Here is a 25,963-nt window from a genome sequence, read left to right as displayed (position 1 = left end):
AAATGTCCCCTGGGGGGAACAAATCACCCCCGTTGAGACCCGCTGCTCTAGACCAACTCTCTCCTCCCAGCTGCCACCTGGGCCCGCAAGCCCAGGCCTTGTCCAGAGTGGAGGAGGGGAGAGGACCCTCCAGAGCTGGGAGGACCGGAGGTCTGCAGGTCACAGCTGGTTTCAAGGCTCTGTTGCATCAGATTAGAACCATTTTCTCTGACAGCAAAATTCCATCCATGCGGTCAGCTGAGCTCCCTTCTGTTATGTTTCTCTTCCTCCTGCCCCATCTTGCTTGTCTAGAATCAATCCCTAGATTCCCCTTCTACCAGATTAGCTGCACAATATTCCATTTTCCTCTTAAGCCTGGAGCAGAAGGTTCTAGAAGGCCTGGTCTCAGGTATGGGGCCTTTCTCAGGGATTGAATCCAAGCAGGAAATTTAATCCCTTAACTGAAACCACCACCCTACCCAGCCCTGCCAAGCTGTGAGGAGGATCTGAGTAGATGGGAGGCCTGGCCCCACCTCTCAGTGCAGGGCTTCAGTGAGAGTGAGGCGTCTCTTCTGCTTCCTGTGTGCCCGCCCAACTGTTGGCAGACTCTTGTCACTAAGCCACAGTGGCTTTCTGAGTCTGTCTTCCCTCAGTCTCATGGTTCCCATCCCAAGTACGATCTACACCACCTGCTCCTGTGCAAGCCTCACCCATGGGAAGGGGGAGGGCATGGCCTGGCCCAGGTCACCACAGAATGACTGGGCTCTGAGGACCCTACGCCCGAGGGAGAGGAGTGCATGCAGCCCTCAGGAAAAAGCACGGGGAGTGGGGTCCCGGCTCTGCCCAGGGCTGCACGGCCAGAGGCCCTGCTCCCCGCATGCCGCTCACACCCAGCTGCCAGCAGGCCCTGGAACTGCGCCACCGTGCTCACTCCTCAGGTACCGGATCCTCAATGCCAGTGCCATCCCAGAAGGGCAGTTTATTGATAGCAAAAATGCTTCTGAGAAGCTTCTGAACTCCATCGACGTGGACCGGGAGCAGTACAGGTTTGGCCACACCAAGGTGAGAACAGGTGAAGCTGGGACACCCCCACCCCTGTCACACACAGCCCTGGGCTACCAGCTAGCTGATCAGAGGAAAGGGTCTCCCCCTTTCCCCGTCTGGTCAACCTGATGACCCGTTGCTCAGGAGCCCAGGTGAAGGGAGCCTTGCGTCTAAGTACAGACGGCTCCATTTCCATGTTGGTTTTTAAGAGTCTAGAGCCTTAATTGGAAGCCCAAGCCCCATCAGCCGTGGAAGAAAGCACTGGGGAGCTCGCTTGTCCCGGAGGGAGCAGAGGAAAGGCCCTCTCAAAGGGGATGAGAGAGCCAAGGGAGAAGAGAACACAGAAAGAGTTCCAGGACAGTGAGGATGTGAGAAGAATAAATATAACCGAAAAATGGCTCCCGTTTGTTGAGCACATGTGCATCGAGCCCTGTGACATGCCGTCTGCACACCTTCCATTGAATCCTCCCAATAACCTCATGGTGATAAGGGTGGTACTGACCTCAGGGGGTCATTGGGAGGGCAGGGGAAGTGGAGGCTCCCAGAGGACAAGAAACTTGCTCCAGGTGACATGGATAATGAGTTGGCAAAGGCCAGCTTCAGATCCTGGCCCAACTCCAAGACTCTCCATCCCAGAAAGGGCCAGGCTTGGGGGGAGCATCCATTGTCACCAGGGAAAAGCCTGCTGCCCCCAAGGCTCCCTGTTTCCTCGGAACATCACAGGGACCGAGGAAGCTCTGCCGGCATGGGCAGTGGGTGAACGGGCCTGAGGTGGGACCAGCCTCCTCAGCTGGGCAGAGCGAGGACCACGAGGAGGTTTGCTGTATGTGAGCTCTGCCACAATCGTCCATGTGGGTGCTGGGACCTGGAACATACTTTGGAACAGGACACAGGAAGGGCCACTGCAGAGACCAGAGCTGCCAAGAAGCAAGTCCTGGGAGGCAGATGGCTGCCTGTCCTGACCCAGGGCTCTGGAAGCCCAGGGTTGGGGTTGGGCAGAAACAGATCCCCATAAGAGCCCAGTTTGAATGCCTGCTGAGGACAAAGCAGGACTCGACTCCTCTCTCCTTTAATGCAGGTGTTCTTCAAAGCTGGGCTCCTGGGACTTCTGGAGGAGATGCGAGATGAGAAGCTGGTGACCCTGATGACACGCACGCAGGCCCTGTGCCGGGGGTACCTGATGCGGGTGGAGTTCAAGAAGATGATAGAGAGGAGGTGATGCAGAGCCTCCCCCACCTTCCCCTGCCCTCGCTACAGGGCTGATGATCGCTCCCTGCTTTAGTTTTGGGATATTAATTTACTCGTTCGTTCATTGAACCAACCTTCACTGAGCAGTAAGTTCTGTGCTTGGGATTCTTCTTGGGACTGGGCATGCAGAAATGAACCCTGCCCGCCAGGAGCCCACAGTGAGCAGGAAGCAGACATGTGTGCGGCCAATTTTAACACCTGTGACAAGCACAATGTCAGAGTCATATTCAGGGCAATGGGGACTGACAAGAACAAGCCCCCAGTCTGGTTGGGTGTTGGCGTTGGCATGAAGGGGTCAGCAAAAAGAAAGAACTTTCTGGAGGAAGCTTTGCGTAACCTGAGAAAGGTGGCCTGGGAGGGAGACTGACAAGCAAGTCACTGTGCTGGGAGCATGGGGCAGGAGGCAGGCTCCCTGGAGATCCCCATGCACCACGTTAATGAGCCCAGATGGGATCATCTGGTTGCGGGGAGCTGTGGGAGGCATGTGAGGAGACAAGTGAGAGGATCGAGTTTGAAGCTCAGAGAAATCACTCTGGCAGCTCTGAGAAGAGTGGACCCAAGGGGACAGGAGAGGCCAAGACCAGGCAGTGACAGAAGTCTGAGTAAAAGATGACAAGAACCTGAATTAAGAAATAGTTGATGGGTGAGAGAGGAGGGGATGGATTGAAGGACTATTGGAGAGTCTTATTCCCTCAACAAGTCAAAAGAAGCAATAGCAACATGGATGGCTGGTTATGTGTGGGAATTTCAGGGAGAGGGGAATTTGGGTGGAAGCCCATTCCCCCTGATTCCCTGATACCCTGCGTAGCTCTAGCATTGTTCTTGCCATGATGGGCCGCCATTATGTATTAGTCAAGAATATCTCCCAGGCATCTAGCTCAGTGATGCAGATAGAAGCCAGCAAGGAAATGAAAGAAATCCCAAAGAAGGTGCCAGTTTAAGAGAAAGGGAAGCAAGAGTTCAGGTACAGGCTCAGGTACACATGAGCTTTGTGTTGTGAAGCTGTGGAGGAGGAAGAGTAGGAGATAGCGTGGGTGTCGCTGGGATGTAGGCAACAGTGGAAATTAGGAAAATAGATCAATTCCACGAGGGCTGGAGTCTGGGAGAGGAGCAGCAGAGTGAAGACAGGTCCTGGGTGCACACCAGCACTCAAGCAGAAAGAGGGAATCCGTGCGGCCAAATGCTGTGAAACAGGAAAGCTGCTTCATCTTGGAATGAAAGGCAGAAGGGAGACTCAAAAAGGTGAGAGTTAACAACTCAAGTGTGAGAGAAAGACCCCAAAAGCTAGGAATGAAAGATGCTCGTGGCATTAGTAATTAGGAGGCCCTGATACGTGTAGGCACAGTGTTCTTAATAGGGTGGTGGAGGTGGAAGCTGGTGGATGGAGATCCACACATGGCCCCATGCTCTCTCTCGCCTCCCAACCTTTGCACGTGCTGTTTCCTCTGCCCTCACCTGCAGAACTTCTCTGAGGACCTGCAGAGCTCACTGGATCTCCTTCCCACCCACCCAGGAGGAGGAAGGTCCTGGGGCCCACGGGGGCGAGTGGGGGTGGAGACTAGACCCTGCTGTGGTTCATTAATCCCAATCCTGCCATGTACAGGGACTCCATCTTCTGCATCCAGTACAACATCCGCTCTTTTATGAACGTCAAGCACTGGCCCTGGATGAACCTCTTCTTCAAAATCAAGCCCCTGCTGAAGAGCGCAGAGGCTGAGAGGGAGATGGCTACCATGAAGGAAGACTTCGAGAGGGCCAAGGAGGAGCTGGCCAGATCTGAGGCTCGCCGGAAGGAGCTGGAGGAGAAAATGGTGACCCTGCTGCAGGAAAAGAATGACCTCCAGCTGCAGGTCCAGTCTGTAAGTTCCTTCCTTCTTCCTGAGAACAGAAAAGGATGAGCAACCTTGAGGCCCCATCAGGGGTCTTTTCAAGAGACAGTGGTGCCACCCAGTGGGCGGACAAAGTATTGCAGCCCCACCCTGCCGAGAAAGGGGGGCCTGGCCCTGGCTTTGCCCAGGCAGATCCTGCTGGAAAATAGATCTGCAAAGTGAGTTTCTACTCGCCCTGATTTCTCCCTGTCTTCAACAGTGGGTTGGACATATTTAGCTGTGGGTATGAGGGGTATGTTTCTGGCATCAAAATAAAAAGCTGTCAGGAGTGCCCCAGGTCTTTAAAAAATCTTATAAATAAAAATAAATCACTAAAGTTAAATAATTCAGTTCAAAGCATAAAGAGTAATTTTCTATACATGATTTTCAATAATATGATCTTACTCAAAAAATACTTTGAAGCTACACACTTTTATCGAGGAAATAGCGGAAGTGAAGCCACATACACGGTACATAATATACACAGTACATAATATATGCAGTTCATATACACGGTACTGGCCGTGTGATCATCTCATTTCACGGAGTTAAGGCATTTATCTTGTGCCTTACATAGAAAGCATTTTCTCTTCCCCGTTCGCTTTCCGGACAGTATAATGTGGTTGTTAGGAGCACTTAGCCCAAGCACAGTGGACCGGAGAACAGGTTCCGGAACCAGATCTCTGGGTTTACATCCTCGATCCTCCATTTGACAGCTGTGTGACCTCGAGCAAGTTGCTTATCCTCTTGTGCCTCAGTCTTCTCATCTGTAAAACAGGCACAGTAATGGTACCCACCCCATAGGGCTGCCGGGAGTAGGGGATGAGTCCGTGGGTGTGAAATGCCCAGCACACAGTGCAGGCTGAGTAGACACAGGCTCTCATTCCCTTTTCATCCAAAACTTTGAGATGTGTGTCCAGTTCTTACAGTGCCCTTGTGTGAGAAGATGTCGCCCAGTGAAGTTTAAGAAGTCTCCTTGGCCTGTCCCAGCGACTCATTAGAGTCTTCTGGCACATGGATTTGTTTATTTACTTATTCTTGTCTATTTTGAATTTTCTGTTCTGTGGCTCAGGGAGGCCGGGCTAAGGAGAGGTGGGCAGCACTTTCCTAGTGAAAGTCAAGAGGTAGCAATGTTTTGGAAATATTGTGATAACATAGAGTAGATGACTCATTTTTCGACTGGGGGTGGTAGGAAGCATGAGACGGCCAGGGTTCAAATTTGGCAAATTTGCAGAGGCGTCACGAACTTCGTGAATGCCTTGGCTTGAAGTTACTTTAGATGAATTTTTACTAAGTGGATGATGTCCTTAGTGGTTAAAAAAATATATATGGATGATATGTAAGTGTGTGTGTGTGCATATATGTGCACATGAGTGTGTGTGTGCATTCCTTGGCTTAGGTCTAGTTAATGGACTTTTGGCAGCCAAGCCCTTCCCTTCTAGGCTGCGTCAAGAGGCCAAGCAAAACAGTGATCTGGTTCTTTCAGGAAACAGAAAACCTGATGGACGCCGAGGAGCGGTGCGAGGGGCTCATCAAAAGCAAGATTCAGCTGGAAGCCAAGGTCAAGGAGCTGAGCGAGAGGCTGGAAGAGGAGGAAGAGGCGAATTCTGAGCTGGTCGCCAAGAAGAGGAACCTGGAAGATAAATGTTCCTCTCTCAAGAGAGACATTGACGACCTGGAGCTGACCCTGACGAAAGTGGAAAAGGAGAAGCACGCCACAGAGAACAAGGTGGGCACACCCCCGGGATCCCCACAGTCTCCAGACTGACCCTGACTCCCACTCCGTAGGGAGGAGCCAGGCGGAGCAGGAGCCCCGCTAACCCAGCCTGGCCTGGAAGTGAGAGGCGGGAGCGAGTCGACAGGTGGTCAGGTCCCAAGGTCTGTCCTCGGCCTCATTATGCACCCTGCAGGCTCCGTTCCTCCCTCCTTCTGCCTGCCTGGATGTGCCACAAACTCCCAGCCCCAACCTCTCAGCCTGCCAGCCTCCACAAAGCAAGAGATCCTTGAGAAGGATGGCGTCCACTTCATCTTTGTTTCTCACAGCCCTGGGCACACGAAGAGCAAACCAAAATGCCTCCAAGGGCCAGGCAGATAAGGAGGGAGGCCAGTGGTGGAGGAGGCAGAAGGGTGACAATGGCAAAGATTGGAGGAGGGGGGTACAGGGACCCTCGTGCCTTATTAGTAGAGTATAAACTGATGCAGCCTTTGGGGAAGGCGTCCGGAAATACTTAGTCAAATTAAGAATCCACATATGCTTCAACCCAGTGTTTCTGCTCCTGGGTGAATAGACCAGGGAATTCTGCTGGTCCATAAGGGGACATGGACGAGGATGTTTGTGGCAGCGTTGCTTGTGGTGGGGAGAGCTGGAGGCAGTATCAGGGTCTGCACTGGGGAATGGAGAGGTGAGATGTGGAGGATGCACACCAGAGACTTCCACACAGCCATCAGGAGCAACAGGCTCGTGCCCACAGGCCGACAAAACGAATGTAAAAGACCCAGTGCTGATTTGGGGGGAAAATAAGAAAATGAAATATGCAGCACGATACCATCTATGTAGACTAAAATTACATGCACGCAAAATAGTGAACATTATAGAAAAATAAATGAAAAGCACAATACATGATTCATATCATGATGGTTACCAATGAGGTGGAGTCAGGGATGAGGTTGGCCAGGTGTGAGATGACTCAGAGTCAGTGTCGAATAGACAACTGGGAGTAGTGGAAAGACACGATAGGGAGGGGTGCAGACTGTGGCAAACTAGAGAGCACTTGCCCTGTCCACAAGTGACAACTATGACTAGCTCCTGGCACTGTTAGCAGGTGGGAATGGCAATCCAGCATTGCCAGAGCTTCCAACTTTCTGTAGGAAGCCAGAAATCCAGATTTTATGTGAAATCTCATTTTCTTCAGTGTTGATGACTTATTTAAAAGTTGTAAAGCACTCTGTGGACTAAAGAAAAGATGTCTGTGGCCAGATTCAGCCTGTGGATCGAGAGTTAGCCGTCTCTGATCTGGAAGAGTGTTGCACATGGAAACAAGTTCGAGCTCCGTGTCTGGTGCCTTGTCCTGCTTCCTGACAACACGGGACACCCATTCTGGATATTCTTGCGTATCTCCTCGTGCCTCTCCTCCCCCTTCCTGCCTCCTTCTAAACCCCCGTCAGCCAACCTAAAAGCAAACTCCCATGGATGTATCATGGCAAATATAGACTGATGTGTCACCCTTCAGAGGTAGCATATTAGCGTTTAACAGTTGTAACATATAAGGCCCTCTTTAAAGACATAGTCCTAATGGCAGGATTTCGGGCACGGGGATAGGCCAGTGAGGAAGATAAAGAACGAAGAGGCTGCCAATTCCAGGATGATGCAGCCAACACAGTGAGCGCCTGCTGCGGAGGTAGAGAAGCAGTAGCCAAAACGGAAAAAAGAATCAATAGCCTTTGCTGGAAGCTTGTGGTTTACTTGTTTGAACATTTCAGTTGGTGTTGATATTCTCGTAGGTAAAGAATCTTTCTGAGGAAATGACTGCGCTTGAAGGAAATATTTCCAAATTGACCAAAGAGAAGAAATCGCTGCAGGAGGCCCATCAGCAAACCCTGGACGATCTTCAGGTTGAAGAAGACAAAGTCAACGGTCTGATCAAAATAAACGCCAAGCTGGAGCAGCAGACCGATGACGTGAGGATGCTTTACCGCGGGGCTCTCATGGTTATCGCTTGTGGAAGCACAGGCAAGACAGGGCCGACATGGGATGCAGAGGTCAAGCGTTCAGCCTCTGGAATGAGAATCCCTGAGTTCAGATCTCAGTCCACTCCAAACACATCTGGAATGCTGGGCGAGCCACTGAACCTCGCGTAGGCTCAGTTTCCACCTTGTGAAATGGGGGTACAACTAGCTCCATCTCGGAGGGTTTCCATGGGAAGCTCAGCACGTACAGAGCGTTCCAGAAAACGTTAGCTGCTAGCGTCATCGTCCTTGTTATTATCATTATCAGCATCCACTTGTCGGTCCTTTGGGTTCCAGCAGCTCTAAACCTGTTCTGACATTGTTCAAAACGAGTTCCATTTGTGGCCGTGAAAATTTCCATTGGTCCCCCAGCACTTTCTTGACCTAAGAGCCAGCTTTGAAGTTTTCAGGTTTTCCAGTTTATGGCTAGAACTTTTCCAGATCTCTAATTTTTCTGAGGCCAGAGCAGGTGTCCTCCTCCCCCAGCCCCTTTCCACTGCATCCACGCAAATGCCCACACACACACACACATACACACACTACACACACACACACAAATTCTTTGCCTGAATCTCCCCACGGTTGCATGGTGTAAGTGGGGGAGGAGTGCTGGTGAGCAGTCCGGACCTTCACAGGCACAGGTGCAGCAGTGCCCGTCCATACAGGCCCCATTTGTTCCTGTCTGGGCAAGAGCATGCACCTGCAGGCACCATGTTTCTACTGGGAACGTGGCCTGAGACAGGCCAAGTGGGAATCAACTGAAAGAGGCACCAGGAGGCCCCTGGGGTAACCAGCCCTCTCGGGTAGCCTTTGCTGGAGGAGGGGGGAGTGGGGAGACAGGGGAAAAGCTTGCTCCCTCTTGGGGCCAGAGGAAGGCAGCCACACCCAACGGGACCCAAGGAGGCCCCAGGCTGTGTGTGGCTGCACTGGCTGAAGGGACAAGCTCATTTTCCCAGAAGGTTCTTAACCTTCCCACCCACCGTGTCTTCCCAGCTGGAGGGCTGCTTAGAGCAGGAGAAGAAACTGCGGGCCGACCTGGAGAGAGTGAGGAGGAAGCTGGAAGGAGACCTGAAAATGTGCCAGGAATCCATTATAGATCTAGAAAATGACAAGCAGCAAGCAGAGGAGAAATTGAAGAAGTAGATATTGCATTTTCGTTCGCATTTTCACTCATGTTTGAGCCTGAAAGCCAACTTTCCCCTTTAAAACGCTTGCATTTCATCTTATTTTAAATATATATATATATATATGTATATTTGCAGGAAGGAGTTTGAAATCTGTCAGTTACAAACCAAGATTGACGACGAGCAAGTCCTCAGTTTGCAGTTACAGAAGAAGATTAAAGAACTGCAGGTAAGGGCATCAACCCTCCCATCCCGAAAACCGCTTCACAAGTGTCCTTCCGTGCTCCTCCCCCGTGTTTCTTCAGCTGCTTCTCTTCCTCCCCTCGGAGCTGGAGAGAACATCCTGTCCTGCTCTTTATTTTTTGAAATTATATTTTAATTTTCTAAGTAGCACATAAATAGACGTCCTTGAAAATAATTAAAATGTTGCCAATAAGGCTAAACATTGCTGATAAGGATGCTTTGGCCGCCACCCGTAAGCCCAGTGACCTCGCCGTCTTCTCAGAAGTGACCACCAGTTTCAGGTGGATGTGCCTCCTTCTGGTTCTTTGGCTATGGATTTATGTACACATTTAAGACCCCTCAAAAATATACAGGATAGGGGCCAGCCCCATGGCCCAGTGGTTAAGTTCTCGCGCTCTGCTTCGGTTGCCCGGGGTTTCGCTGGTTCGGATCCTGAGCACGGACATGGCACTGCTCATCAGGCCATGCTGATGTGGCGTCCCACATAGCACAACCAGAGGCACTCACAACTAGGATATAAAACTATGTACTGAGGGGATTTGGGGAGAAAAAGCAGGAAAACGAAAAAAAAAAGATTGGCAATGGTTGTTAGCTCAGGTGTCAATCTTTAAAAATATATATATATAAGACATATATATATACACACACATATATATGTATATGTATATACATAAAAATATAAAGGAATAAGAACATAAAATATATATAATGTACACATAAAATATATGTATATGTATATCTATACAGAAATATATAAGATATAAACACATAAAAATATATACATAAAATATAAAGGAACAAGAACTATTTAATCCTTTATATTTTTCGGCCTAAATATTATCATACTGAGACGATCATTCTGCAGCTTGCTCTCTTCACACAGCAGTGCATTCTGCAGAGCTGTCCATGGTAGACGTGGGTGGACATCTGGCTGCTTCATGGACCCTGGAGCATGGCGCCAACGCAGCTGACTTGACCATTCCCTTGTTGATGCACATTGAGATTGTTGCCAAGTTTTTTTCACTAATTTAATGAGACAGTATATTCTTTACTTTATCGTGCCTACTCCCAACCCTCACTACCCACCCCTCCCAGAGTGGGCTGCTGCCCCCACAACATTCCTGATACGGTGACACTTTCAGGCCCGCACAGAAGAGCTGGAGGAAGAGATTGAAGCAGAACACACTCTCAGAGGCAAGATTGAGAAGCAGCGCTCGGATCTGGCCAGAGAACTGGAGGAGATCAGCGAGCGGCTGGAAGAAGCCAGTGGGGCGACTTCAGCCCAGATTGAGATGAACAAGAAGCGGGAGGCTGAGTTCCAGAAACTCCGCAGGGACCTGGAGGAGGCCACCCTGCAGCATGAAGCCACCACTGCCGCTCTGCGGAAGAAGCACACGGACAGTGTGGCCGAGCTCGGGGAGCAGATAGACAACCTGCAGAGGGTCAAGCAGAAACTAGAGAAGGAGAAGAGCGAGCTGAAGATGGAGATCGACGACATGGCCAGCAACATGGAGACTGTCTCCAAGTCGAAGGTACCTGCCCCTTCTGCTCTTGGCAAATGCAAGGCCAACATATCTGGCTGCCCAGGGCGCTTGTGTAATTCAGTACCCCAAACTCCCTGCGTGTTCTAAACTGAAACCCTCTCCCCCACTTCTGCCTGCTCCCAATCCCCCAAATTCATTCAAGTCAGTCAAGCTTGATCCAATGATATGCTACGACTCAAGGTCTCATCAGCCTTCCGGAACCTTTCAGAAAGCTTCTGATCCATCTGGCATTTTCTAGAACTAAACCTGTGGATGGATCACACCACGGGGCCTTGCTGGGTGTGGTTTTCTACAGGTCTCTGTCTTAGCCCATACTATTAGTCCCTGGGAGGCACAACCACCGTGAGGATATGCATGAGAGCTGGGGTGGATCCAGGTGTGGTGGCACTCGAAGCATATAAAACCCCAGAAGGACTCTTAAAGAAAGTATACGCAAAATTGTGAATGCAAAATTAAGCGGGTAAATAAGTATTTATTTAGAATGAGAAAAATAAGTCACAAATTACTGGCGCCTTGGACACTCAGGTCCCTGTCTTCTAAGACCTCTTTAGCCATTTTTCAGAAATGCTTACCTAGAAATATATTCTGCTTGCAACCCGCTTCCCCTCCCAACCTGGACCCTTCTACAGCAACCTGCACACTCTGGGGCCCATGCAAATGAGGGCCCGGAAGCTTAGACTTCACCAGCTTTGTGGTAAACCACCTCTGCGTGTGACTTCAAAGCAAAGGTGTCCTCAGAGCACGACCGCGTGCTCCTGGATTCAAGAGTGGCCCTCCCTCCAGGGGGCTCAGAGCTGTACTTGTGGCTGCTGAGCTGGGCTGGAAGCAGTGACCCCAGAGAGCGAGCCGTGGGCCTTGGGCAGAGGGTGCCCAGAAGGTCAGGCTGTCTGTGGAGAAAAGGAGTGGGAGATACCGGTCAGAGAATGAAGGTGGTCTCCACGCTGCCCCTTGCTGTCCTTGTGTGGGTCCAGTCTGGGTCCACACAGCCGTGCTTTCTCTTGATTTCTTCCTCACTCCCTGACTGCAACTCCTTTCTCTCTCCTTCCTGCTTCCCCATTTTTCTGCCTGTCTTGGTTTTTTTCCTTTCTCTGAGAAGTTGTGTCTGTATGTATATTCTGCACCCTCCCTCCCCATTCTCTCTCTCTCCCTCCCTCTGCTACCATCTCTCTCCCCTGTAGCAAGCCAGGCTAGATTACAGAGTCGGCTGCGTTAGGAGTGGCTCCAGCAGCACCCACGTGCCGTGCCTATGGCCAGTCCCTCCCTACAACCTCCCTGTCTCCATCATTGCTGTCTGCTCTCTGTTTCCAATTTTAAAACCCAGTAGAAGAAGCATTTTATATTTCTTTACACTTTTTAAGTTGTTGTATCCTTTGCTTTTTCTCCTTCTGAGTCCCCCTCGCTTTTTCAGCTTCCCCAGATTAGATTCTTTTGTGTTCGTATGTCATCTTCTCAAAGATACCCTAAGCCCCTTGAGAACTTCCTTTGGATTTCACATTCCTGCCTCTTCTGCTGCCATCTCCTACTTCACAGTCGAAGGAAAAATATATGCTTGATAGATTTATTTTATATTATATGAGGTGGAGGAGGAGGAGGGAAGAATTCTACAACACATGCAAGGTTTTAAACAAATTTCACAAAAATACAGGCTGACTAGAAGCCGAGGATGAGAACCCCTCCACACTGCCTCCACTGTAGGGAACCATTTATATAATTAAATGAACCACTCAACAGTGTCACCTGAATGTATTGCTTGCAAACAGACACATCCAAGACAATATTATGCACATGGCAATAAAATTGCTTATGTTACAAGAAGATCCCGGGTTTCTTTGAGTGGCATCTTCTCAAATGTTTGTTTACAAATCATTAAGTACTTATCTACCAAAAGCTGATTTTCAAGCTATTGGTGATTAAGCAGCAATACAAATAAAAGTGAAACAAATGTGAAATGATTATGACCTTTTAAACTGACTTTATGTGTTCTGTATTTGTATTTTTGTTTTACCTGACAAGAAGCTAAACCGTCAGATTGCCCAGTTCAATATTGAGCACCAGGAATCCATTTTTCCCATTCATGTTGATTCTTTTTTTTTTTTAAAGAGTAACATAGAAAGAATGTGCCGAACTGTGGAAGACCAATTTAATGAAATCAAAGCCAAGGATGACCAACAGACACAGTTAATCCATGATCTGAACATGCAGAAGGCAAGACTGCAGACCCAAAATGGTGAGGATGGGCAGGGCGCTGTGGTCCAGCTGGGCCGTGGGAGAGGATGCTCAGCGGCACTGACACGGGGGCCGCATCTGTTTGGTAGGGGAGCTGAGCCACCAAATGGAGGAGAAGGAGTCTCTGATCTCACAGCTGACCAAGAGCAAGCAGGCCCTGACCCAGCAGCTGGAGGATCTTAAGAGGCAACTGGAAGAAGAAACCAAGGTGAGGATGCCTCTTTTTGGAATGGCAGAGTCGGAAAGAACCCAAGAAGCCACGAAGCTGGTTGGAGGCAGAGCTACATCGCCAAGTCTGATGCTTCTTCTCTCTGCCTTGTAGTATGGTAGGAACCCGTTCTTTGAGGTTAGAGGACCTTGGCATTGGGTTTCCCTCCTTAGAACTAGAAAACTGCAAGGGTGGTCCATCCTCTGGGCTCTTCTGGCCCCACAGAATGGTCTGATAAAATCCGCTCTCCAACCAGGGCCATCCCCTCCATGTCACTGCACTAGCTGGACCATCTCTGCCTCTGTGTTCCTTTACTCTGCCCCGCAGTGCATCCAGGTTGCTTGAAATGCCCTCCTCTTTCTTCTACATCACACTTTGTGTATTACCTACTACAACACCTGATTTTAAGCTCCTCTTCTCCAAAAAGACTGCATGGTTTTAGAGGCACCCTTGGGACATTTGTGTAAACACAAACACCATCATCATCGTGTTCTTGACGTCAATGTCCAGATGCGCATGTTTGTAATGCCTGCCTCCCCACTGATCTGTAACCTCCTGGAGGGCAAGAGGAATTTTTCCCCACTGTCATAGTAAACAGCAGGAACAGCGCACAGTAGAACGGTGCACACAGCAGATGCTTAGTAAATGCTGCCGATGTGTGTCCAAGTATTAGAATAGGAATCCAGGCATTGGCAAAACTGTGTAAATGTAATTCTGAGGTTGCCACGCATCAGCTAAGACTTACAAGGAAATCTTTTGGAATTCTCACAAAATCCATCTGCCTCTTCCAAAAAAGAACGAGCACTATGTTTGCCTCCATCTTTCTAGTGCATGGTAAGGCTCTTTGGTGGACCGAGGGGGTGCGGGGAGTGGCGAGAATCAGAGTCTGGATGAGCAGTGAGAAGGTCCATCCCAGGAGCGAGGCCAGGATTCAGTAGCAGCGAAGTTTTCCTTCCTGGGCAAAGTTTTGCTGTTTATGTGTGTTTGAAAAGAATGAAAATGTACCAATGTACATCATCTGTACTGATGTACAGATGACTGCGTTGCGTCAACAAAACTCTTTCTTCGATGTGACCGTCATGATGAGAGCTGAACTGTCCTCCTAACCAGACGGGAGGGAGTCATGGAGGCCTCCGGCGTGTCCTTCCCTGCTCAGGAAGAGGAGGCAGAGCCACGGAGACGGTGCAGCTCGAATCAGAGCTCCCCGGTGTGGGCACACAGCCCCCTGGTGACCCCAAAAGACGCTTTTAGGTTTTTCATGGTCACAGCATTTCATAACATTGCACCTAGCAGGGAGAAAATTCTTCCCTTTCTAATTCTGCCTCAATTCTTCTGATTCCATCAAGGAAGAGGTCTCACCTTGGATGCGTCTCTCCAGCACATGCTCATGTTCCTTATTAAGCAATAGAGAGTAGGCCTCAGGCACAGAGCACAGCAGCCGAGTGCCTACCTGGAAGGTGATAACGTTGCTTTATTTCCATTGCGTTTGTTCTTATGTTTACCTTCTATTTATGGCAAACGTTAATGGTTTTCCAGTTACTGTAGTATAGTCATTTACTTTTTAAATAAATATATCTGAATATAATAAAAGAGCCAACTTTTTAAAAATTCAGCAAATAAAACAGGCAATACGCTAGTAGAGAAAAATTTGTGAAGGCAGCATGGAAACGATTCAAGCTGGGAAACGCCAGTTTAAATGAAAATAACTTGGAAAATGGCCAAAGGTTTTTGCGATTTGGTCACCACTGTAATTCGGCAGGCCAAGAACGCCCTGGCCCACGCCCTGCAGTCCTCCCGCCACGACTGTGACCTGCTGCGGGAACAGTACGAGGAGGAGCAGGAATCCAAGGCCGAGCTGCAGAGGGCGCTGTCCAAGGCCAACAGCGAGGTTGCCCAGTGGAGGACCAAGTACGAGACGGACGCCATCCAGCGCATGGAGGAGCTGGAGGAGGCCAAGTATGGGCTCGCAGGTTACTGTAGGAGAGGTGACCCTAAGACACAAGTGAAGGGACAAAGAGTTCTTCCCACCTTGGGAGAATCTCTCTTCCTACCCAGGCCTTCGAGCTTTCTTAAGTTTTCAGATAGGGTCTCTCTGTCCCTGCCTTGGAACTGTCCATTCCACCTGCTTCCCTTGGTGCTTCCTTGGTGACCTGCTTTGCCACCAAGAATTTTGGGACTCTCCAGGTGATTCTTAGATCCCGTCCATTCATGAAACTCTAGGTCTGGGTCTTCTCAAGTGCCAGTCCCATATAGACTGCTCATTTCTCTTTAGATTTGACAGTTACTTCTAAAATAGTCTACCTTTGCCAACAATAGAAAAGGTCTGGTTCTCTTAGGAAGAAACTGGCCCAGAGGCTCCAGGAGGCCGAGGAAAACACAGAGGCGGTGAGCTCCAAGTGTGCTTCCTTGGAGAAAACCAAGCAGAGGCTCCAGGGAGAAGTGGATGACCTCATGCTGGATCTGGAGCGGGCCCACACCGCCTGTACCACCCTGGACAAGAAGCAGAGGAACTTCGATAAGGTCCGTCCCAAGCTCTTGATAGCAGTGATGAAAGCCACAGCCTTTCAGGCCTGGATGTGTGAGATGCACATACGTTCCGGGAGGCCCGCAGCGGGAGCATCAAGGCCCAGTTTGGGAGAGGGGTGGGATTTGCAGTGTCTCTTTAATTTTGTGCTGGTCCCTCCAAAGGGAACTTTATTTTTACTTAAAGCTAATTCAGATGACTCTGAGATCAAAATGTGTTTTTAAGAATGCGGCAGATCACCCGAAGTGCTATTGTGATCTAGAGTGCGGCCCACCCTGTGTCTTTGGTCCCTAAGGATGGATGGGTAACCTTGGCGTTGCTGACAGCCCTGGTTACACGGACTCTTCAAGTCCCTGGGCCGTTTCTGCCTCTCACATGTCCCTTTTCATCTTCTAGGTCCTTGCAGACTGGAAGCAAAAGCTGGACGAGAGCAAAGCTGAGTTGGAAGCTGCTCAGAAAGAGTCCAGGTCACTTAGTACTGAACTCTTCAAGATGCGGAATGCCTACGAGGAGGTGGTGGATCAGCTAGAGACGCTGAGGCGGGAGAATGAAAATCTGCAAGGTGAGCTCTCCCCACCACAGGCGTGTAATGGTCCCCTGCTCTTCCTGCCACCTCTCCCCGACTTGGCCACAGCCGCCTCCAAACGTGGCCTCCTTCCTACTGCCCACAAAATGCTCGCATTTACGCATTGACTCAGTTGACGTCCTGATGTGGGACACAGTGGCAGCCACATCATGTCCTTGAGGGCGGAGGGCACAGTGGGCTGCTAAGCTGTCCGCTCTGTGAGAGAACAAGATCTTCCACGGATTCTGTCTCCACATGGCTTCGTGTCCTCGGGCATATCACTAAATCCCTTAGGACCTCAAACTCCTGACCAACAAAATGAGACCCGTCCAATGTGCCTTAAAGCCACTTCTAGTTCCAAAAGACTACGATTCTATGGATTTTTGCCCACCAGTCTCCCCTCTGGTCCACTCTGTGACCATCCGTATCCTCTGTGAGGTTTTAGGGCTGTCCAGAGTTCTTGCTGCTGTTCTCTCTGCATAGTTCAGGTGAGGTGACATGCCTGTACCCTGCCAACACCTCCCCCAAAGGGCTCTACTGCATTCTCTTTGATATAAATATTGTGCATGAACAGCCAGTCCCCAATGCCTGTGCTGCCAACCGGAGCCTGTTGCAACAGCCTAAATTGAGCGTGTCCTTTGCAGAAGAGATTTCTGACCTAACTGAGCAGATTGCAGAGACCAGCAAGAATCTTCAGGAGATGGAAAAGAGCAAGAAACAAGTGGAACAAGAGAAGTCAGACCTCCAGGCCGCCCTGGAGGAGGCGGAGGCAAGTGTCTGGGATCCGACACGGGGGAGCTCAGAAGGATGGGACACTGAAGGAGGGCAACTCGACCGCCCCTTTGGGCGCTTCCTGCCAGGAGGAGCTGAGGCTCCACTGGGGAAGAACATCCAGCCATCCCTGGGGAAACAGCCAGGCCCCGCTGCTTCACCTCCTGGGTGTCCGCTAGTCCATCGTATTTCTCCTTTGGAAAATAAAAAAATTTATTCATTATGCCCTCAATATCTTCCTCTCAAGAAGCGAGAAATCAATCACCAAACATCGTGAGAGCCGGCTCAGAATCCCTCCGTTTTGACAGAGAGTTGCCCACGATCGTCTCTGGCTATTGGGAAATCTGTAGGATCAAAGTAGTGCAGGGTCCTGATGTAATAATCAGTGGTGGCCAGTGCAGGGCGGATGGTCGAGATGTTTCTGTGGATATCTCCATAACGCAGGATAATGAGAGATCAGTTGCTCTGTCATTTCAGAGAATGGATTGGCTCTGACTTATGGTCACTATTAAAATAGACACCCAATAAAATTTTTACTAATTCAAAAAGATGCTCTGTCTCCCCAAGACATAAGATTGTTTGTTAATGACAAATACAAAGTTTCAGTTCCAGCTTCATTACTAGTAGGGACATTTGGGAGCAAATCGTTTGACCTTTTTGAGTGTTGTTCTACTCATCCGTAACATGGGTATGATAATACCCATTTTATCTTAATGGGGATAAAAATACTCATTCAAGAATATGGCTGCCCACGGCACTCCCAATCACTGCTTTGCTTTTATCAGGGTTCCTTGGAACACGAGGAGAGCAAGATTTTGCGTGTCCAACTAGAGTTGAGCCAGGTGAAAGCCGAGCTTGACCGCAAGGTCACCGAGAAGGATGAAGAAATCGAGCAACTTAAAAGAAACAGCCAGCGGGCCGCAGAGGCCACGCAGAGCATGCTGGATGCTGAGATCCGGAGCCGGAATGACGCCCTGAGGCTGAAGAAGAAGATGGAGGGAGATCTCAACGAGATGGAGATTCAGCTGGGCCATTCCACCCGCCAGGCGGGAGAAACCCAGAAACACCTGCGCACAGTCCAGGGCCAGCTCAAGGTGAGCAGGCGGCCTGTGCTGGACCTGGCCTGGCCCTCAGCCTGCCCTGGGCTCTGGCCTCACTCCTGGTTTCTCCTGAAGGACTCCCAGCTGCACCTGGACGACGCCCTGAGGAGCAACGAGGACCTCAAGGAGCAGCTGGCCATCGTGGAGCGCAGGAATGGCCTCTTGCTGGAGGAGCTGGAGGAGATGAAGGTGGCCCTGGAGCAGACGGAGAGGACCCGCAGGCTGTCGGAACAGGAGCTGCTGGATGCCAGCGACCGCGTGCAGCTCCTGCACTCCCAGGTGTGCCCATCCTCCTCCACTCAGGGTCCACCCTCGGGGCAGGATGGACTCCGCGAAGTGGAAAGGAGCACCCGCCGTTCCTCCCAGACTAGCAGTCAAGACCAAGTTTCGTTAAGCTTAGTTCTTGGAATAACTTTGACTCCAGATGGACAGATTTCTGAGCTTTCTTTTATCTGAAGAAAGAAGGTCATGCATGTTGTGGGGAAATCAGAGCGAGGAAGGATAAATTTATTACATAAAGGGGCTGAAGAAGTCTTCACAGAGGAAGTAACATTTAAGCTGCAATCTTAGAATTAGGATTGTTTTTGAAATAATTATTTTGATTATTTTTATGAAAGATTTTTAAAATTCCTTGTTATAAAAAAATCGAGAATAGGGGGCCAACCCAGTCGTGTAGTGGTTGGATTTGGCACACTCCAGCTTCAGCTGCCCGGGTTTGGGGGTTCAGATCCCAGGTGCAGACCTACACCATTCATTGGCCATGCTGTGGCAGCAACCCACATACGGAGTGGAGGAGGATTGGCACAGATGTTGGCTTGTGGTTGGTCTTCCTCAAGCAACAAAAAAGGAAAAGAAGGGGAAGACTGGCAACAGGTGTTAGCTCAGGGCTGGTCTTCCTCAGCAAAAAAAAAATAGAGAATACAAATGAACCAAAAGAGGAAAAATAACCATATTGTTAACATTTTGAGATCTTTCATTCTAAGCCCTTGTCTGTGTACATAAGTATATTTTTGGAAAAAATGTGATCAATCTTTTTGCAACTTATTTTCATTTTAAAAATGTATCATGAACATATTTCTACATCTTTAAATAGTCTTCTTGAATTTTTTTTCTTTTTGAGGAAGATTAGCCCTGAGTTAACATCTGCTGCCAATCCTCCTCTTTTTTGCTGAGAAAGACTGGCACTGAGCTAACATCCATGCCCATCTTCCAATACTTTATATGTGGGACGCCTGCCACAGCATGGTTTGACAAGCAGTGCATAGGTCTGCACCCAGGATCCAAACCAGCAATCCCTGGGCCGCTGAAGTGGAACATGCAAACTTAACCACTGCGCCACCAGGCCAGCTCCTGAATATTTTTAATGGCAGAACAGTAGTCTATTATAGTTGTGTATTACAGTACTTTCATTTAATCAATCCTCTGTGTTGGATACTTTAAAGTGATTTCAATAAAATTTTTTACTATTAGGAAGATTGCTATGATGAACTTCTTCATAACTAAATTTTCACATATATCCACTATTATTAATATTCCTAGAAGTAAATACATTCCTAGAAGCAATATTTCACAGTCAAAACAATGAAGACATTTGCAGTATATTGTTAATTGATCATTAACAAGGTTGTCCCAATTTTCATTCCCATTGGGAAAATATGTAAGAGCTCTTTCCTATAAATTCTCAAGACCCTAGCTATTATTTTTTTAATTGTCACCAATTTTATTGTTGAAAAATACATCATTTTTTAAATTCTTATTTCTTTGGTTACTAATGAGGTGAAACGTTTCATCATATTTCTTGGCCATTTGTATGTCTTCTGATGTGTTTTACCTATTTGTGCTTTTTGCCCTTTTTTCTTATTTGCATGATTTGTCTTTTTTAAATGTTAAGGAAGGAAATATTTTTTCAGCAATATACACTGCAAGTGTCTCCCAGTTTGTCATCACCCTTTCAATTCTATTTATGGCATATTTTGATCATGAGAATTATTTTTTACTTTATATGGTTATGTCTATCAATCATTTCCTTGTTCTAGCGCCTTTTATTGAATAATCTATCCTTCCTCAAATATTTGAAAGTCTACCTTTATCACTCATTCAGCTCTTTTATGTATAATTCCTGGGTCTGTTTCAGGACTTTCTGTTTGATCAAGAATGAAACAGTGTCTAGCAAATCCCCATGTGAAAAATAAGAAATAGATCATGATTTATTTCCTTCCCCGCCCAACTCTCTCCCTTCCAGTTGTTTTAAGTGTCCAAATATAACCTATACCTCGGTGTCTCATTTTTCTTGTAGAACACGAGCCTGATAAATACGAATAAAAAACTGGAAGCTGACATAGCCCAGTGCCAGGCGGAGATGGAGAACTCTATCCAGGAATCCAGGAATGCGGAGGAGAAGGCCAAGAAGGCCATCACAGATGTGAGCTCTGTTCTTCCTTTTCAGAGATGGTGTTTGGAGATAAGAAAGGGGCTTCTAAGCCAGAGCATGACAAGTAGATTTCATCTCCTTACCGCCTACAGTCAGTTAGTAAACTTGGAAAAACGGAATGAGATGGAGTCTCAGGAGAGGCAACGTGCTATGGATAGTCAGTGATGGCTGAGTGGGAGGCACATGTCAGCATGTACAGAACCAGTCTTACAGCATCTTCCCTATGCTCCAGGTAGGGATGGGTGGATGGCCCACTGATATTTCCTGTGAACTTAACCAGGTGGCCATGATGGCTGAGGAGCTGAAGAAGGAGCAGGACACCAGCGCCCACCTGGAGCGGATGAAGAAGAACCTGGAGCAGACGGTGAAGGACCTGCAGCACCGTCTGGATGAGGCTGAGCAGCTGGCCCTGAAGGGTGGGAAGAAGCAGATCCAGAAACTGGAGAACCGGGTAGAGTGGCTTGAGACAACTCTCATCCTCAAAATGACACCGGTTCAGCCACTACAGGCAGAACCACAATCCGGAAATTTAGCTTGCGGGAAAGTGACCACTGATTGAGTTGACTGCAAATTTAGTTTGAGGACTACTTGCAAAACTCTCTGTGAGCCAAATTTCCCGCCTATTTCTCCTTCACGGGTTCCTCTCCCACAATGAGCACAAATCCACTTCAGAATGCTTTTGCCTCAATAACTGTAGTGTAATGACATTTTTAAATGTTCACGTTCTGTTTTTTACACAGATTCAGATCTACATAAATGGGGTAAATGTACTTTACAGTCATAAAATTCCACATTTTGGTGTAATTTACATTTTGGACCAAACTCCACTTTGATAAACAATGGCCCATCCTACATAAAATCTGTATTCTCCATTATCTCCCCACTCCCAGGTCTCACTCCCTTCCCAGATTTCCTAACCACGATCTGCAGTGTTGGTGTGTTTCTCACCCCATCCTGAACGGGGTGATTGGCGCTTCCTCCAGGCTAATGCGCCAGGGAGTTCAATGCCCCAAATAGGACAGTCCTGCTTTTTCTTTATCTGGAGCATATTTTGCACTTGGTTAGTTCCTTTGCTGATTGCTCCCTTCGTTACCTGTACCCTTGCTTTTCCCTTAGACCTGGGATAGTTTATTTCATTTCTTTTCAAAATGGGCTCCACTACCAGTTGACATTTTGGAGAAGGGCTGCGCGGAGGAGGTTGTTAGAACGTCTCTGTTGTCCCTGGATGAGAGGAAGTGAAAGAGTGGGAGGCAAAGAGGATGAGGAGCAGGCAAAGAGAAGGAAGCAACTTTCCCCAGCAGAAAAGCCCCAAAATGCAGTCATTCTTTATGCCAGCCTCTAAGGATGTGGTCACCCACATTTGTACACTTTAAATGTGAAAGGATTTTTTGCCTAAAATCTACTAGGCCATGGACACATGAGTAACAAAAGTAAATGTCAGGGAAGATAGAGCTTCCCAAAAATTTCTTTAAATGCTTATGTTTAATTATTCCCAGTCCTGTTCCACTAAAATGAGCTTGAGCCTGTCCTCCTCCTGGATCCCTCCATCATGGGAGAGATTAGATCCTTGCCACCCTCTATGATTCTCTGATTCCTCTCCCCCTCGCATGGTAAGGCACCTTGACTGCACCGGTTCCCAGCTGCCCACTTGTCTTAGTTCCGTAGACCTTACAGAGGCCTTGAGCGCATTCCCAGGGGAACAAATGTTTTGTAGAAGCTGGTGGGAGACAGCTTCCCAGCCCCCAGAGGGTAGGGATGGGAGGTGGGATCTTTGTGGGAGCAGCGCCCAGAGTCAGCCTATTCCACTGGTAAATTTCAGGGTTTCTAGTGAGCCTACAAGGCCAAAGTCACCTACTCTCCGCAGCCACTGGGATTCCCAGTGGCCGGCCACCACCCCTGCTGCTTGGCTCTCTCTGGACTGTAGAGTTGGGTCACAGTTGGTGACCTGCATTCTCGATGGCTGTCCTCTCACCTCAAGACTTCAGGAAAGGCATAAGAAGCTATGGAATTAACAACGCCTGTGTAGCTCTTTATCATTTAAAAAATACCTTCATGTACTCTGTCTAATTAGAGCCCCACATTTGAGGTAGGTTGGGCAGGAATTATAACCTCCATCCTAAATACACAGAGACTCACAGAGACGGCAGCTGACTTGCTGGTCAATTGATCAGCTGGACCTGGGGCTTGAACATGCCTTTGACTATTCCTGGCCCAGGTTCTCTCCATGACCCCTGCTGCCTTACTTGACCAGGAATCAGGGCCACCATGAAGGGCCATGCAGGTTTCGCCTACAGGAACAAGTCAGGTCTGAAGCACGGTCTTCGCCAAACTGTGTGACCCCAGGAAGGGGTATCTTTTGCAAAGTCCAGCCCAGTAGCCAAGCTGTGTGCACCTGGGCGTGCCTCTGCCCAAAGAGGGCATCTTATTCTCATTTGCACAAAGCTACTGCAGGGACTAGTGCTGGCCTTATGAACAAAGTTTGGTTCTTGAGCCCTAGGAGGAGACGCATTTGCAAAATATGGTTAGAGGATCTTGAGTTCACCCTGCAATGACTAACACACAAGTCCATCAGAGAAGCCCGGGGACCCAACCTGAACTCTGTGGTCTCTTCGCCTCACCCAGGTGCGCGAGTTGGAGAATGAGCTAGACGCTGAGCAGAAGAGGGGAGCTGAAGCTCTAAAGGGGGCCCACAAATACGAACGAAAAGTCAAGGAAATGACTTACCAGGTAGAGGTCTCAGAAACCTCCCCAAGCGCTTTGCTGCTCAGACCCCATCGGAAGCCGCAGTGGGTTTGGGCCCTGCACGGGTGCTGTGTTTGCAGGCCGAGGAGGACCGCAAGAACATCCTCCGGCTTCAGGACCTGGTGGACAAGCTGCAGGCCAAAGTGAAGGCTTACAAGAGGCAGGCTGAGGAGGCCGTGAGTACGGGGGTCCCCGGAGCCCACGCTGGCCTGGCTGCCCCCAGCTCTGAGCGGGAGTGCGTTCCTGTTTCCTAGAGTTCCCAGGGCCTGAGTTTGCATTTGCAGGCTGTAAACACAGGGCCGCCTCTCCTCCTCCCGGCCCTGGTCTGCCTTAAACAAACCTGTCCCCTCCATCTCCTCTGGGCCTCGTGCATCACCCCACGCGGCCCAGCCCCCTCCGTCCCCACCCTCTGCCGCAGCCCGCTCACTTTATCCTACCCCCCCACCCCAGGGCGTCTTAGCCCACCCTGCCGGCCTCGCTTCGCCCTGACTCCCTAACCACTTCAGCCCACCCCACCAGCCCTGCCAGCCCCTGTGACCTGGCCCGAGGCCCCTCATCCTAATTCACATCATCCCACCTCGCCCCTCTCCCTGGTCCCCACCACCTCGTCCTTCCCGGGCCCTCCCTGACTCCCACTGGAGTCCATCCTTTTCCATCTGCCCTTGGTCAAATAGGTGAAACCAACAGGAAGGAAATGGAGTGGGCTGAAACTGGTGTTTTCCAGAGTATCTTCTGGGGATGCTGGGTGTGAGGAATATTAATAGCAGGAAGCGGGGTTGAGGTGGGTTGAGGGGCGCACTTTTTCTTCATAGAAAAGAAATCATTTTGGAAACTCTGGGTTAATCAAAGTTGAACTCGTTGCTTTACTTCAAGGACTCCTCAGATTTTGTAGGTAAAATGTAATTGACTCTTTGAAGGGGAAGAGGCGTTCTAGAATGTAGCATGTCCCACCCTTAATGGACCTGGGAACCTTTTTATCATATGCAGAGTATCACACATGACTAGGATTCTGAGGAACAAAACTAGGGGGACCCTGCCCTGGAGAAATGACTGAGCGCATGGCTTCTCCCCTTGTTCTCTTTCCTCCCTGCCCAGGAGGCTGTTGGTTCCCTCCTGACCTCAGGGACACAGATTGCAACTGGGTAAATGCAGGGAGGGATTCATGCCCATTGCATTGGGGCAGTCACAGCAGGACTGGCCAGCCTGGAGGGTGCCCAGCAGGCCACCTTTGTCAGGAACCCTTGGTTCACACTCAAATAGACCTGCCAGATGGCCTGGCCACAGACAGGATGCTGAGAGTAGGCACAGGGCGAGGAGGACTTGGGCCGTTGGTCTCTGACAGCTCTGGGTGCCTTGGGAGGACTCCGGAGGTGGGTCTCCTCCAGAGAGCTCCAGTGGGAGAGACGGCATAGAGGAGGGGTGCAGGGAAACATGAGCGGGCACCTAGGTGGGCAGCAGCACCCACAAGGTGATCCGGGCAGTATACAGGGTCAGGAGCTGGGGGCATTGTCCTCACCCCAGAGAGCTCAGCTTTCCTTCCTCTGCCAGCAGGGAATCTGGGGCCCAGCTCTCCTGGTTCCCCGGGTCCCCAAAGGCCTTCAGGAACTGAGGGCCTCAGCCAGAGTGAGGGACTCCTCAGCCTCCTACCCGCTCCGTCTCCCATTCAGGAGGAGCAGGCCAACACGCAGCTGTCCAGGTGCCGGAGGGTCCAGCACAAGCTGGAGGAGGCCGAGGAGAGGGCCGACATCGCCGAGTCCCAGGTCAACAAGCTGCGGGCCAAGAGCCGAGACGTGGGGGGCCAGGTGAGAGGAGCCTTCTCCAGAAGTCCTGAGACCCGGGACCAAGGGAGCACTGGGAGGGAGAGTGTGGAGGGTGCCCTCGGTGCCTCTTCCCTGCTTGTGCACTCACAGATGCCACTGCTGTAGCCAGGACCCCGTGCTCCAGCTCGGGGGAGGGAGCAGTGAGGGACCAGGGGCTGGACACCTTATCATCTCCAACCCTCCTTATTGTGAGAGATGCTGCCCAAGAAGCCCCTGCTTTCCAGGGGACTCGCCCTGTCTCCAGGGGACTCATCTCATCTCCAGGGGCTCAGCTGCTTGGCTCTGACAACGCGCAAAGGGAAATAACGCCATTCCTTGATATTTTCCTGAAGTTCCAGCCTCCCCAGCTGCCCCACTTGAAGACGATGCTCTGCCTCGCCTTCCGTTTGACTCATTTCCTGAGTCTGACTTTTTTCCTCCCACAGAAGATGGAAGAATGAGTCCTTCCCAATGCCCGTTGCCATGGGACACCTTGGGAGAGTGGAGGGAAGATGTGAGAAATAAATTCTCCTCACTACCTGGACCTCCGGCTCTGCTGTGTTTATTATCGCGGCCCATTCCTCTTCCGTGGGGTGGTTTTTAGATTCTTACCGGCTCCATTGCACATATAAAGGGAGTGAGGATATGAAAGTGGAGCCTCCTTGCCCCGAGTAGAAAAGCTGGAAATCCAACCCATTGCCAGCTAAACCACCAGCTTCCTTAGCCTTTAAAAATAAAGACCGTTTGAGGTGACGGTCGCACTTTTTCTTCCTGGGAAGAAACTCCTAAATTCTTCCAAATTCAGTTCCCCATTTTCTCCC

General features: G+C 49.7%; 1 protein-coding gene across 1 annotated transcript in view; it reads left to right on the top strand.

Annotated features, from left to right (window-relative positions):
- The window catches only part of MYH13 (myosin heavy chain 13), a 47,799-nt gene extending 22,113 nt beyond the window's left edge, over window positions 1-25,686 (top strand). The window contains exons 18-39 of the mRNA XM_005597784.4: window positions 918-1,041; window positions 2,102-2,238; window positions 3,875-4,130; window positions 5,626-5,868; window positions 7,641-7,817; window positions 8,859-9,004; window positions 9,128-9,218; window positions 10,375-10,764; window positions 12,877-13,003; window positions 13,092-13,210; window positions 14,970-15,166; window positions 15,547-15,730; window positions 16,131-16,296; window positions 16,944-17,068; window positions 17,856-18,164; window positions 18,246-18,449; window positions 20,467-20,592; window positions 20,882-21,052; window positions 23,224-23,328; window positions 23,424-23,519; window positions 25,011-25,145; window positions 25,589-25,686. Coding sequence (XP_005597841.3) covers window positions 918-1,041; window positions 2,102-2,238; window positions 3,875-4,130; window positions 5,626-5,868; window positions 7,641-7,817; window positions 8,859-9,004; window positions 9,128-9,218; window positions 10,375-10,764; window positions 12,877-13,003; window positions 13,092-13,210; window positions 14,970-15,166; window positions 15,547-15,730; window positions 16,131-16,296; window positions 16,944-17,068; window positions 17,856-18,164; window positions 18,246-18,449; window positions 20,467-20,592; window positions 20,882-21,052; window positions 23,224-23,328; window positions 23,424-23,519; window positions 25,011-25,145; window positions 25,589-25,603 — 3,643 coding nt within the window. The 3' untranslated portion in view covers window positions 25,604-25,686. The remainder of the gene's footprint in view (window positions 1-917; window positions 1,042-2,101; window positions 2,239-3,874; window positions 4,131-5,625; window positions 5,869-7,640; window positions 7,818-8,858; window positions 9,005-9,127; window positions 9,219-10,374; window positions 10,765-12,876; window positions 13,004-13,091; window positions 13,211-14,969; window positions 15,167-15,546; window positions 15,731-16,130; window positions 16,297-16,943; window positions 17,069-17,855; window positions 18,165-18,245; window positions 18,450-20,466; window positions 20,593-20,881; window positions 21,053-23,223; window positions 23,329-23,423; window positions 23,520-25,010; window positions 25,146-25,588) is intronic.
- Window positions 25,687-25,963: the final 277 nt, after the last annotated feature.

The sequence above is a fragment of the Equus caballus genome, chromosome 11 (assembly GCF_041296265.1).
Source record: "Equus caballus isolate H_3958 breed thoroughbred chromosome 11, TB-T2T, whole genome shotgun sequence".
Classification (NCBI taxonomy): Eukaryota; Metazoa; Chordata; class Mammalia; order Perissodactyla; family Equidae; genus Equus; species Equus caballus.
This window is presented reverse-complemented; position numbering and strand designations above follow the sequence as displayed.